At 41.8% G+C, this 13,353-nt stretch overlaps 1 protein-coding gene across 30 annotated transcripts in view; it reads right to left on the reverse strand.

Moving 5' to 3' along the window:
* Positions 1-13,353, reverse strand: part of ASPH (aspartate beta-hydroxylase) — a 220,607-nt gene that overhangs the window by 7,523 nt on the left and 199,731 nt on the right. For all 30 annotated transcript variants that reach the window (XM_065519270.1, XM_005563404.4, XM_073998846.1 and 27 more), the window contains 2 exons: positions 9,322-9,413; positions 8,822-8,955 (listed from right to left, as the gene is read on the reverse strand). In XM_065519270.1, coding sequence (XP_065375342.1) covers positions 8,822-8,955; positions 9,322-9,413 — 226 coding nt within the window. The remainder of the gene's footprint in view (positions 1-8,821; positions 8,956-9,321; positions 9,414-13,353) is intronic.

Genomic DNA, 13,353 nt, shown 5'->3' on the forward strand with positions numbered 1-13,353 from the left:
CAGGTTCAGATGTCTGCAGTGACACCGATTCTATGGCCGAAGCAGACATGGTCCTAAGAGACATTCTTAGCATCTGTAGATGATATGCTGAGGTGGCCTGCAAGGCATGAAACAGGCTGAGTGGAAAACAGAAAAGGGTCAAAGAGCTCAGGGATACGGACATTTGACACAGCTCTTACTCATTCCGATCTACTGAAATTCCCCGGTTCAGACTCCATTGAAAGCCCTGGCATGGCACACTGTAAGCAAAACGTAAAACTGCATTGTCACCCTTCCTCTTCTCTCTCTCCCTTTCTAACACACACAAACAACTTCTGCCTTCCTCCTCTTAGTTCCAGGTCACCAGTATTTAAGGGTTTTGTAACTCAGATGAAGGCACTGAAGGAGGAGGAAAAAGAAAGGGAAGAGGAAAAGAAAAAGTCATAGTGTTACTGGAAAGCGTCCTGATCCAGAGCCCAAAAGAGGGTTCTTGGATCTCGAACAAGAAAGAATTCAGGGTGAGTCCATAGAGTAAAGTGAAAGCAAGTTTATTAAGAATGTAAAGGAATAAAAGAATGGATACTCCAATGACTACTCCATAGGTTGCTGGTTGCCCATTTTTATGGTTATTTCTTGATTATCTGCTGAACAAGGAATGTGGTCTAAAAATGCCTCCCATTTTTAGACCACATAGGGTAACTTCTTGACATTGCCATGGTATCTGTAAACTGTCCAGGCACTGGTGGGAGTGTAGGAGTGAGGACGACCAGAGATCACTCTCGTGATCATCTTGGTTTTGGTGGGTTTTAGCCAGCTTCTTTGCTGCAACCTGTTTTATCAGCAAGGTCTGTATGACCTATATCTTTCGCTGACCTCCTATCTCATCCTGTGACTTAGAATGCCTTAACTGTCTGGGAATGCAGCCCAGTAGATCTCAGCCTCGTTTTACCCAGCTCCTATTCAAGATGGAGTTGCTCTGATTCAATTGCCTCTGACAATAGGGCTGTAGAGATGGGATGCCTTCCCTCTTTCTGGTACCTCTCCAGTTTCAGGGTAGGGGCACAGAGAGAAGAAAGAGATGTGAGTAGCAGGGAGGGTCTCTGCTGCATTCTTGTCACACCTCCCTTCCCCAGGGTCCCTCCCAGCTCCAGGCCTATCAAATCACTCCCCTATCTGTACCATTCCTTCACCTGCCCTGGTCCACATGACCAGCTCCTATTTCACTCCTCCTTCCTAACTCCTTAAAGTCCCTTCCCCATCGCTGTCCGAGTAAACACTCCAGGCTGTAAGCACCACCTCCAGTGTTATGAGAGTGCTTGATCTCACTCCCTGGAATGTAAGGACAAAAGTCTGCATTTCTGTAGCAATCAGACAGGAGAATAATAAAAACTCAAATATACTGAATGCATTTACCACACAGCACTTTGTAAATACAGTTCTGAGTGCATTCATATGGATTACTTTAATACTCAAAACCACAAAAGACATACTTTTACTCTTTCTAATTTACAGATGGGGACACTGAGGCTTAATGAGGTTATGCAAATTATCTAGAGTTACTCTTGACAAGAGGGAAAGCCAGGATTTAAACCCAAGTCATGCGACTTCAGCATTATTAATATGTTTTTATGAAGATACCTAACACTAAAATCTGAAATAAAAGCTCAGGATGCATTTTTTCCTACAGAAACATTATTATAAATAGTCACTGGTTCTAGAGTCCTATTAATAAAGATTATTAGTTAAAAAGCTTCTGGGAGCTGACCTAGAAATGGCCACACATCATTTACTATTGCTAGAGAAAAATGGATCCCAGCTTTTCACCAATCAGTTCAACAAACAAATGTTTGGAACAGAATCCATTTTCCATATGGGAACTGCCATTCCCTGTGGAGGTGGAGAAATGTATGTGCGCGCTTTCTATGTACTCATGTGTAGGAACAGCCATAGACACACCACTGGGTCACAGAGTGGGGGTCAAGACATGGTATGGATGTGTTTAATTCACCAAGTTGCTCAAATGAAAGAAGAGGAAAAAATGTTACTATTCAATAACAAACCTTCAGGAAAACATCCTATCTGGTTAAAAACTGTCCTTTTTGTTCTACAGTCCTAGATGTGCAGGCTTCAGAGATGACCTGTGGATAAGGTCACACTGCAATGCAGATGAAGATGGGCAAATATCTTGTGGAACAGAAGGTTTGATTTCAGGGAGAATAGTAAAAAAAGATGAAAGGAGGGATGAAAATATTTGGTTCTAAAAGATTTGGCAAATTGCAGCTTCCACAGTGTGATTCAAAAACTACAGTAAGTCTTAAAATTATCTCCTTGGACACTTTATGAAAACTAAACAAATATTGTCTATGAAGAATTCATGATGGGTTAAAAAATTAAGTCTCTCTTATTGTTAATATTTTAGCAGACTTTCACACAATCTTCCTAATTGGAACCTTGAGAAATGAATGAAAATATATGTTATAAAACACTTGAGGTCTATGGAGGAAGGCCATTATTTCTACAGCAATATAGAATTATATAGGACTAAACCACCGATTGCCAATTCGTTTTTTCAGTCTGTCGCTAAGTGACGCTAATGTCGATGTGTGCTTTCCTGACAATCTATCAGTCTTGTTCAACATTTCAGGCTAGCAATTTGCAGGCAATAATGCTGAATCTGCAGGAGAGCTCCAAGGTCATGGTTCCTTCTCTTAGCACAGTTCCAGCACACTGTGGAATGCCCTTGGAGATTCAGAAGAATGAATTTCTCTCTGGGATCATTTAAAGCTCACACAACTCAGCCACTCCCTGAGTACAACAATTAATTCCCACTCACTGGGGGCATGTTTATTCCCTGACTCAAGTTTACTCAGCTCTGGATCAAAATTGCTAATTAGCTTTTTTGTTTTTGTTTTTTTTTTTTTTTTGAGATGGAGTTTCACTCTTGTCACCAGGCTAGAGTGCAGTGGCGAGATCTCGGCTCATTGCAACCTCTGCCTCCCCGGTTCAAGTGATTCTCCTGCCTCAGCCTCCTGAGTAGCTAGGATTACAGGCATTAGCCACCACACACAAAAAAAATAATAATAACTTTTGTATTTTTAGTAGAGACGGGGTTTCACCATGTTGGTCAGGCTTGTCTTGAACTCCTGACCTCAAGTGATCCGCCAGCCTCGGCCTCCCAAAGTACTGGGATTACAGGCGTGAGGCACCACATCTGGCTCTAATGAGCTTATTTTACAGACCACAAAGCATGGTCCCCCTGAGGTGACATGAACAGAAGGCCCAGAAGGGGAAACTCCCAGCTGCTTTCTCTACTTGTCTGGAAACAAAAAGCAGCATTTGAAGTGATCACCTTATAAGTACAGCATAATCCTAATCGTATAAACTACAACAAAATCCAAAAAGCCCAAGCATGGCTATGTGATCATGTCTAGAACACAAACTTTCAAGCCAGAATGCCTGGAACTGAACCCACTACTAAAATTGTAGTGGGTTGAATGTCCCCATAAGCTGCCCCACCCTCCTTCCCCGCTAAAAAAGATAGATTCATCTGGAATCTGTGACTATCACCTGATTTGGAAAAAAGATCTTTGCAGATTGAATTAAGTTAAGGATTTTGAGATGAGATCACCCTGGATTAGGGTAAGCCCTAAATCCAATGATAAATGTTCTTATAAAAGAAAAGAGGAGAAGACTCGGGGAGAAAGCAATGTGAACACAGAGGCAGGGACTGAAGTGATGTGTCTATAAACCAAAGAACCCCAAGGGCTGCCAGCAGCCAGAAGCTAGGACAGGGGAACAGATTCTCCCTTAGAGTCTCCAGAAAGAACAACCCTGCCAACACCCTAGTTTTATACTTTGGCCTCCAGAACCACGAAAGAATACATTTCTGTTGTAAGTCATTCGGTTTGTGATAATTTGTTGTGGCAGCCTTAGGAAACATATATAAATGTCAACCTCAGGCAAGTTACTTAACTTTATACTTCAGTCTCCTCCACTGTAAAACAGGAATTTTAATAATCCTAATTTCACAGGATTGCCATAAGCATGAATGAGTTAATGTATGTACAGTGCTTAGAACTGTGTGTGACACAGATACAATTTTGGAACAACATATATTATTACTCTAATCATTACCATCAATACACATATATAGACATTGAGAAGCACCTGGCAATAACTCTGTATTGGGATAAAACAATACATTATGTGTGAGGGGCGTGTATCAGTTTTCTAATCAGAAGGCATTTACTAATTTGAAATGATCATTTCATTTACAGTGGTAAGGGCTGCACACCTGCCAGTTCATCCTCAGAGAGCTACGCTATGCTTTGCAGGGATGGAATATTTAAACTGTATACACACTGGCGGAAATCTTAATCTGATTGTTAATACCTAAGAACAATAACGTACAAATCGCTACAGGTTAACCTCCTCTTTTAGAAGTTGAGACGTTCTGAAAAATTGCTGCCTTTGACTAGCACAAGGAAACCTATTTCTTGGTGTGTGTGTTTTTCTTTCCATGCAAAAAGAACTTCTACAATCATAGCACAGAACTTCCAGATTTCATACTAGAGTCTTTCTGTCCTCAGAGTTTATAAACTACTATCAGATTTCCAGCTCTTTTCACTATAAGCATTGCACAGCACTTTAATTGACACATTTCTCTTATGAAAAGCACTATTTTGTATTGAAGTGCTAAGCCCAACTCAACCACCCTTGAGTTAAGAAATATTAAGGATGAGAATGCAACACAACATAAAGCTGGCACAATAGAAAGAAAGTGGAGAAGGGCTGCTGACCGGCAGTCACAATGAGGCAGAAGGGCCCCTGTGCTCAGCAACTCTTCAGGGAGGAAAGGACGGAAGCATTGTAGTCTCCCTGGCCCAATAATAGGCAGGTGAGTTGCAAGCACTTTTAAATAATCACTGTGGATTTGCAAAATACACCATCTGCAAATTATTATTATCAGCAGCTCCTTCCTGTCACACAAAGTAGGTTGTATTTTACCTCAGCAGAAACTGAGGGGCTGCCAAGTTAAAGATCTCATTCAAGGCCCCCCTCTGAGTGGGCTGCAGTGGTCCTTCTAACCCTCTTCTGCCTCTGCTAGGTGAAGATGGTTAAACCTAATTATGTTTTAAGCTTCAGGGGAGGGGTTGGCAGTTGTTTTCTTTATCAAACATGGACACAAGGTGTTTGCTGGGAGCCGGGAGTGGGGAATGCACCTACAAATGTGCTCCTGGGGCAGGTCTCTCAGCATCACTCCTGCATTTGTTTTTTATTTTTTTTTAAAGAGATGGGGTCTCACTATGTTTGTTGGAGTGCAGTGGTGCAATCATGGCTCACTGCAGCCTCAAACTCCTGGGCTCTAGTGATCCTCCTGCCTCAGCCACTGTAGTGGCTGTGACTATAGGCCCATGCCACCATGCCCAACATGTGTCTTGAGCCCTCTGTGACTTTGTGCTAAGCCTCCTGGCACCATCCACCTGCTCCTGTTCTTGATTGCCACATCCATTCTTCCAATCTTGGATTTCTCTTTCTGCCTCAGGCCACTGAAGACTAAGCTCAGTTCCATCTCTCTTCTTCTCCCTGCCTATGCCTAAGTAGATTTATTATTATTATTTTTTTAAGACAGGGACTTGCTCTGTCACCCAGGCTGGAGTGCTATGGTGTAATTACAGCTCGCTGCACCCTTGAACTCCTGGGCTCAAGCAATTAACCTGCCTCTGCTTCCTGAGTAGCTGGGAGTACAGGTGCATGTCATCATGCTAGCATATTTTTTAAAAAGTTGTTTTTGTGACTGGGTGTGGTGGCTCATGCCTGTAATCCCAGAACTTTGGGAGGCCCAGGCAGGCAGATCCCGAGGTCAGGAGATCAAGACCATCCTGGCTAACACGGTGAAACCCCGTCTCTACTAAAAATACAAACAAATTAGCCGGGCATGGTGGTGGGCACCTGTAGTCCCAGCTACTTGGGAGGCTGAGGCAGGAGAATAGGGTGAACCTGGGAGGCAGAGCTTGCAGTGAGCCGAGATCACCCCATTGTACTCCAGCTTGGGCGACAGAGCGAGACTCCGTCTCAAAAAAAAAAAAAAATTGTTTCTGTGGAAATGGGGTCTTACTGTGTTGCTCAGGCTGGTCTTGAACTCCTGGCCTCAAGCAATCCTCCTGCTTTGGCTTCCCAAAGTTCTGGGATTATAGGCATGAACCACCTTGCCTGGCCCTAAGTGGATTTTTCTCTAGTGATTTTGTTCCAAGTATCTACAAGCAGAATACAGAAGAGAATGAGGAAGGCAAGAATGCAGGAACATGGGGAGGCAGGGAGGCAGGGAGGGAGAGAAGGAGGGAGGCAGGCAGGCAGAAAGGAAAGAAGGGAGGGAGGAGGAAGAAAATGAGGGAGGGAGAGAGAAAACATAGGAGGTAGGAGGTGAGGGAGAGAGCGAGTGAGCTGGTGAAAGAAGAAATAAACCCTAAAAGCCTAAGGAGCACTGAGGCGTGCGGCTGGGTGCTCTTCTCCATCTCCACTGCCTCATGCTCTCATGTGATCTCCAAGGAGTTACCTTGTCAATCTGTGCCTGCTCCAGCATTCTCCCACCTCTTCTCTAAATTCCTGGCATCCCCCAATGTGTCCCTGCTCTTTTTCACTTTGGCAGAGAGACCGTGAAGACCCAAACCAGGTTCCCAACGTAAGACAAGATTCATTTCATGCCTGAAAAAACTTCTACCTGTCCAGTGATCCCTGATTCCTCCTCCTGGTCTACCTGATTCTGCCTTTCTTGCCCCATTTCCTTCTTGGTTCTCCTTCCTCCTTCTGTCTTTTAAATATAGATGTTTTCATGGAACCTTTTCATTTCTGTCATCGTTTGATTGTCTCAAGCGTCCTCTAGAAGTTCTTGCTAAGCGTGACTCTCAAATCTTTATCTCTAGACTTACGTTCTCCCCTGAGTGCCAGGTCTCTATTTCCAGCCACCTCCTGGATGGTTCTACAAGTATGTTCCAATAGTAACTAAATAAAATATGCACAAGCACTGAATTCCTCTTCCTTTCCTTGAACTTGCCTCATGTCTCCCAAATTCCCAAGATTTGCTCAAGCATCGCCACCCTACACTGTCCAAAGACTGCAATTGCAGCAGCATCTTGGATGCCTCATTCCTGTATCACACATTCAAGAGTCACCTGTTATCTCCTGCATCTGCTCTCTAGTCTCCATTTCTTTCCAGCATCCCAATTCCAGCTCTGCTTATCTTTTGGGTGGGCCACTGTGATAGCCTGCTAATTGTTCTTCCCACTGTCCCCACAGGATTCACCCATGGGTTCCACAGTAACTTCCTAATAAAGGGCTGATCCCATTAGTTTGGGATTCAAAGCCTCCTATGATTTAGTTTCTAAAAAAGACTCTTTCACTTTGCAACCTTATTCTTTATGTAGCATACACTGCTGGCTGCTGATGTATTATTCAATATTCTTCATATGTGGCCATACTTTTTGGCCTCTGTGCCTTTAATGGATACTGTTTCGGAATATCCCTCTTTAGCTTTCAATGTTCGAATCCTTCTTGTCTTCAAAAACTGCCACTCTGCAAGTTGAGTCCCTGCAAGCAGGTGAGGCTCCTGCTCATGGAGCCATCTGTAGTATTTTTAGCTTTTCTGTAGAGAGGCCATTGTAGTACCACTTTTACGACCCCTATGGCCTTCAATCTTGCGTTATCTTCCTGAGCAACACACCCAGCAGAGGACAGCCCCTTCTCAGTCATCTCTGAATTTCCCATAGCACCATGGGCTGCCCAGGGCACTTATCTGCCAATAAACAAATAAACAATTCTGCAGACCCCTGAGCACTCATCCTCCACTCAGACCTCTATTAAGGACAATAAGAAATGTGTGTAAGATGACAATAACGTGGTTTCTGATCTCCAGGAGCTTACATACAGCTTGCTATAGAGATAAGGGTAATGTTATATTAATGAATAAAGAGCATTAGAAGATAGGGAATGGGATTACTGAGGATATATACTCTGAGAGGTTGTATTTTTATAAAACTAATTTTGGATAGGTGAAAAGATGGGCATTCTAGGGACGGAGATTATCAGCACCACAGATACAGAAGCCAGAGCAAGTATGGTTTGTTCAAAAGATCATGAATAAACCTGTCATGATTAGGAAAGCAAGAGGCAAGGGAGGGAGAGGAGATCTAACATTCATCACGTCCCTACTGATACCAGAACATGGACTGAGCACCTTGTAGACATTATTCCAGTTAATCCATACAACAACCCTGCAAAGTAGATGTTATCACTGCCAATTTTATAAGCAAGAAGGCTGATGTTTGAAGGGATTAAGTAACTAGCCAAGGTTACACAGGTTAGGTGGCAGAGCTGGGATTTGAAAAAGGCAGCCAGCTTCCATTGTACCATACCATCTCCTCTAGATCAAAATGTATAAATATCATGGGGTGAGTTCTTCAGTTAGGGGGACTTCTTGTATTCATGAATAAGTCAGGATGCAATGCAGGAAACACAATGCATAACATCTGCAGGGCTCAATGCATGCTGGCTGACTCTGAATGCACATCTGTCTACCCACAGAGAGAAACAAGGCAGCTCCTCAACTAGATAAGTACTCTGCTGAGAAATAATGGAAGAGGGCAGCCCTAGAGCTGGGCAATGTCTCCAGGCTAACAGAAAGCACCAAGAAGGGGTATAGACTCAAGAGTTTGGATTAATATCACTTTGCTCCAGTCTGCTTCAGCTACAAAAGAAGACAAGTAATCCAAAGGAACACAGCTCTGTTGTAACAAACTCTCATCCTCAGAGGTGATGGATATGAGGGATAACAGAGGACACATACTTGGTCTCATTGGCACATCGAATCTTGCAGCCTTCCTTGGGAATCACCAAGCCCAGATGCATTCGGAGCCTGCAGTTTGTGGGCCCTGTGTGCGGCCACACGTGAGTCCCAGGGTGCATGATGGAATATTTGATCTGCATAGAAAACATGACACTCCATTCAGCCATTTATCAAGGTGTGGAGGAACTGCTAAGTTAAGGTGACAGTAAAAAATTACTGTCAGTTTGGATTAGCGCCTTTGTAAGATTTAATATTTATATTCAAGTCTTATTTGTGAAGGAACTAAAAATAAGCACTCACATTTTCCACAAAGCGATAAACACTGAACATTTTCCACCCTCAATTCTGACGTCAACCACATAAAATTATGTTTCAGTAAAAAGGGCACGTAAAAAGAGGCATTCACTGGGCCAAAGGAAACAACCATTTCTTTGTAAAGGTCAACATGCCCTTATTCCTAACAATTAATTGTGTTCTCCCCAGCACGACACTCTTGGTACCTGTCCTCTTCTGCATCCTGTTGTCTCGGGGAACTTTTCTAGTAAGGTACAGGTTTTAGGAGCTCCTTTGCAGGCATTTTCATTTCTTCTTCCTAGAATAAATAACATAACTGTTGGAAACAAATCACAGTAAAGCTTAAACGTATCCCATTTAGATGAAGTGAGAGCTATATGTCATCTTCACTGCAGGCATGAGAAGATTGAGTAAACATGAGAAGATAAAGTAGGAATGCAAAAGGCTTATTGGAAAATAATAAAAATTAATCAATAAAGAAGACATGTCTTGCTCCAATAGGTAGTGACTGGCAGAGCAGGGAGCCAAATTCTCCACTCGGTGTTGGACTATTTGACTAAGAACGTCTAACGGACAAGTCGCAGGTTAAAGGCAGTTGACCTTGAGCAACACAGGGGTTAGGGGCTTCGATCCTCCATGCAGCCGAAAATCTGTGTATAACTTTTGACTCCCTAAAAACTTAACAACTAATCGCCTACTGTTGACTGGAAGCCTTACCCTATATCATAAATAGCTGATTAACATATTTTGTATGTTATATGTATTATATACTCTAGTCTTACAATAAAGTAAGCTGAAAAAAAGAAAATGGTATTAAGAAAATAATAAGGAAGAGAAAATACTTTTACAGTACTGTACTGTATTTTATCGATACCATAAGTTTACATCATCTGTTTACAAGATGAATTGAATGTCTGAAATGGCCTGCAACTACAGGTACAGACCTTAATCTACAGTACATATCAAGTAATTCAACTTTTTCTTGTAGGGTCATGACTTTTCTCTGCTTCTTGGCAGCATTTCCAGCATCACTAGTTGCTGTTTGTATAGGTCTCATGGTGTTATTCGAGGTTTGCAGCATTGCATTAAACACAAGGAAAAATACACAAGAACCACAAGAGACCACTTTTTACCATGATACGCAATTTACTGGAGATAGGAACTGCTCAGATGGAGACAACAGTATCACATGTTATTTTAAGCAGATACTCAAAACACTTGAGCTTGCTGAATAGCAACAGGAGGCAGCTATGAAATTGTTACAGTAGTATAATCTGTACTACAGTTAATTTAATGGAATTATGATTTAACACTGCATCTTTATGTTTGTTTACATTTCTCTTGACTGTGAATGGTGCTATGTATGGTCTCTAAGTGCTTCCATGCATATGTTGATAAATTTTATTTCTTTATAATAGATTTGTGTGTATATATATATATATAGTAAATGATAAAATAGATTAGTACCTATATATATTTCATGCATTCATGACACACCTAATTTTTCTTAATTTTTAAAAATATTTCCAGGCTACAAGGTTCATCTGCAAGTTTTTTTCAAATTGTCACAAATCTCAACAAATTTTCCAATATATTGACAAAAATTAGTACATAGTGGACCCATGCAGTTCAAACTCACGTTGTTCAAAGGCCAAATGTACTTATTTTTTCCCCTGTGACAGGCAAAATAACAGTCACCTCCCAAAAGATGTCCATACCCTCACCCCATAACCTGTGAATATGTTACCTTTCATGCAAGGGGGAATTAAGGCTGTAAGTGGCACTGAGATTTCTTATCAGCTCACCTTAAAATAAGATTATCTAAGATTACCTGGATGGGCCCAAGGTAATCACAGCATCCTTAAATGTGGGAGGAGGAGGCAGATGAGTAAATGTCAGAGTGATACAGCATGAGAAAGACTTGACTGGCCACTGCTGGCTCTGAAGATGGAAGGGGGTCACAAGCCGGGGAATGTGGGCAGCCTCTAGAAGCGAGACTCCAGAGGGAATACAGCCTTGGTGACACTTGTATTTTAGCCCAGTGTGATCCATCATAGACTTCTGACCTCTAGAACTATAAGATAACAAATGTGTCTGTGTTTTAAGCTATTAAGTTTTGTGGTAATTTGTTACAGCAGCCACAGGAAACTAATACATCCCCTAAAGAAGGAAAATAGTTTATATTATATTTCTAACCTAGAAATGAATTTCTAGGACTATATTAGTTCCCAAAACACTATTTTTATTGGAATTTTAATGTCTTTTTCAATATCCAGATCATCCTATATATGATGACAAAGAATAGGATTTAAATGAAGAAGGGGTCTTTGAGAGAGGACATATTCTATGCATGACTGTCAAGAGCACAGATTCTGGGACATATCATTTAAGCATCCTGAACTATGCAAATTTCTTTACACTCTATAAAGCCCCTGCTTATTAGGGAAAATGTGCTCAGAATGTACACAGTATCATCTGCTCTCACAGGGGAGTAAAACAAAGGTATTTTTAAAAGTCAGAGACATTTTAATTCCCTGTTCAAGATTCCTACAAGAGACTGCTACATCTAAAGCTGAGTTTAATTTTATTTAATTAATGTTAATTGTGTCCTAAGATAATCATATACTGAGAATAAAATAAGAGTTACAAAAAATGCAACTAAAAGGTATTCGCCTCAATCAAATGGAGCTCAATGTTTTGGAAAACAACTTAGCTTTTTCTAAGTAACCTTTTTGGCTCTTAATTGAATAAAATGTTAATTGCTATTTTTAGTTATTAAGGGAGTTCCCCAAATGAACAATAAATGTCAGTTTGGGTGAATATTACATAAATCTATGAGTCATCGTAAAGCATTTTTAAGCCTGGGCTTTCCAAGGCTTCTGCTGTGCAGGGTCTGGGGCTGCTTGGCAGGAGTTCCCAGTTCTGAGCTCTGTGCCATCCAGGCAGCAGTTAAGAGAAACTGGTGGCTTGAGGAGCAACCAGAGGTGGCCTGGAGTTCTCACAAGCACCGCATGGCTGAGCATGTGCTACCTGGAGAATAGATGTGCCTCACCTGAATGACAGGTGATGAATGGGTAACCAAATGGGTTGTGTCCCTGAGATTTTCATGGGATTAGAGAACACCTCTAGTCCTTTAGACACATTTGTCTTTCTGGTCTGTAAACACAGATTCTCTGTGCAGTAGACTCTGGGCGTTCATGCACTGTCACTGGTGATTTTAACTATTCACACCTGATCGTGAGTGTCCAAGGAATGCGACAACAGTTCCTCGGTGCTCACCATAGGCCAGGTGATGATGAGACTGCCTCATTTGACGTCTACAACATGCCATAAGAGAGGCTCGATTGGTGTTGTATTTTATAGAAAGGCAATTGAGCCACAGAGGGGTCACAAAGTAAACAGCAGAGCAGGAATTTCATTTCAGCCAGACTGGACCCAGTGTTCATGCTCTTAACCAGACCAGAGACCACCTCTTCATTAATGTTATTACATCATGTGCTATTGTTAGGCCATAAAAACGTAATATTACTACCATATATTGGATAACTGTGCCAAGTCTTTCATCTAGTACTCACTGATACTAGTAACAACCCCATACTTGAGGCACTATTTGCCATTTTTCAGATGAGAGATTTGAAGCTCAGAGATTCAGGGGCATGCATACCTCACACAGCTAACAAGCGGTGCATCCAGGACTCTAACCTAGGATTGCTGGTTTCCAAAGCCTGTGCTTTAAAGCATAATTTCTCATTTTGTTGCATTGTAAATTAGAAGGCAGCTGTGCAGGAGCAAACCAGTTAGCCTGAAGAGGAATGCCCAGCATCTGCAACTCACTGCGGCTTTGTTGTTGTTCAATTATTTCTCACCAACGTTAAAGTAACTCTCAAGAAGTAATAAACCTTGCTCTTTGGGAAAATAGCTCTAGAAAGAGATCTAACAGCCAATGTGAATCTGAAAGAGTCATTTAAATCTATCACTTCTTACACATGAATATACTTTGTGAGGGCTATTCATGGAGCTGGTATCCTGGGTTGTATCTTTTATAAATTTCAAGGCTCTACTTCTGGGGCAACAACAGGTTCCATCTTGCATGACAACTCTGATCAGTTGCTAGTAGTCACCTAGAACACTGTTGAGAAGTACTTAGAGGTTCAGCCTCAGCTTATTCAGAAAGGTTGTTGGGGTCAGTTAGCACCTTTCCCATGGGCTCTGGAAGAAAAAATGACTGCACATGTGTG

This window comes from Macaca fascicularis, chromosome 8 (genome assembly GCF_037993035.2).
Source record: "Macaca fascicularis isolate 582-1 chromosome 8, T2T-MFA8v1.1".
NCBI classification, from domain to species: domain Eukaryota; kingdom Metazoa; phylum Chordata; class Mammalia; order Primates; family Cercopithecidae; genus Macaca; species Macaca fascicularis.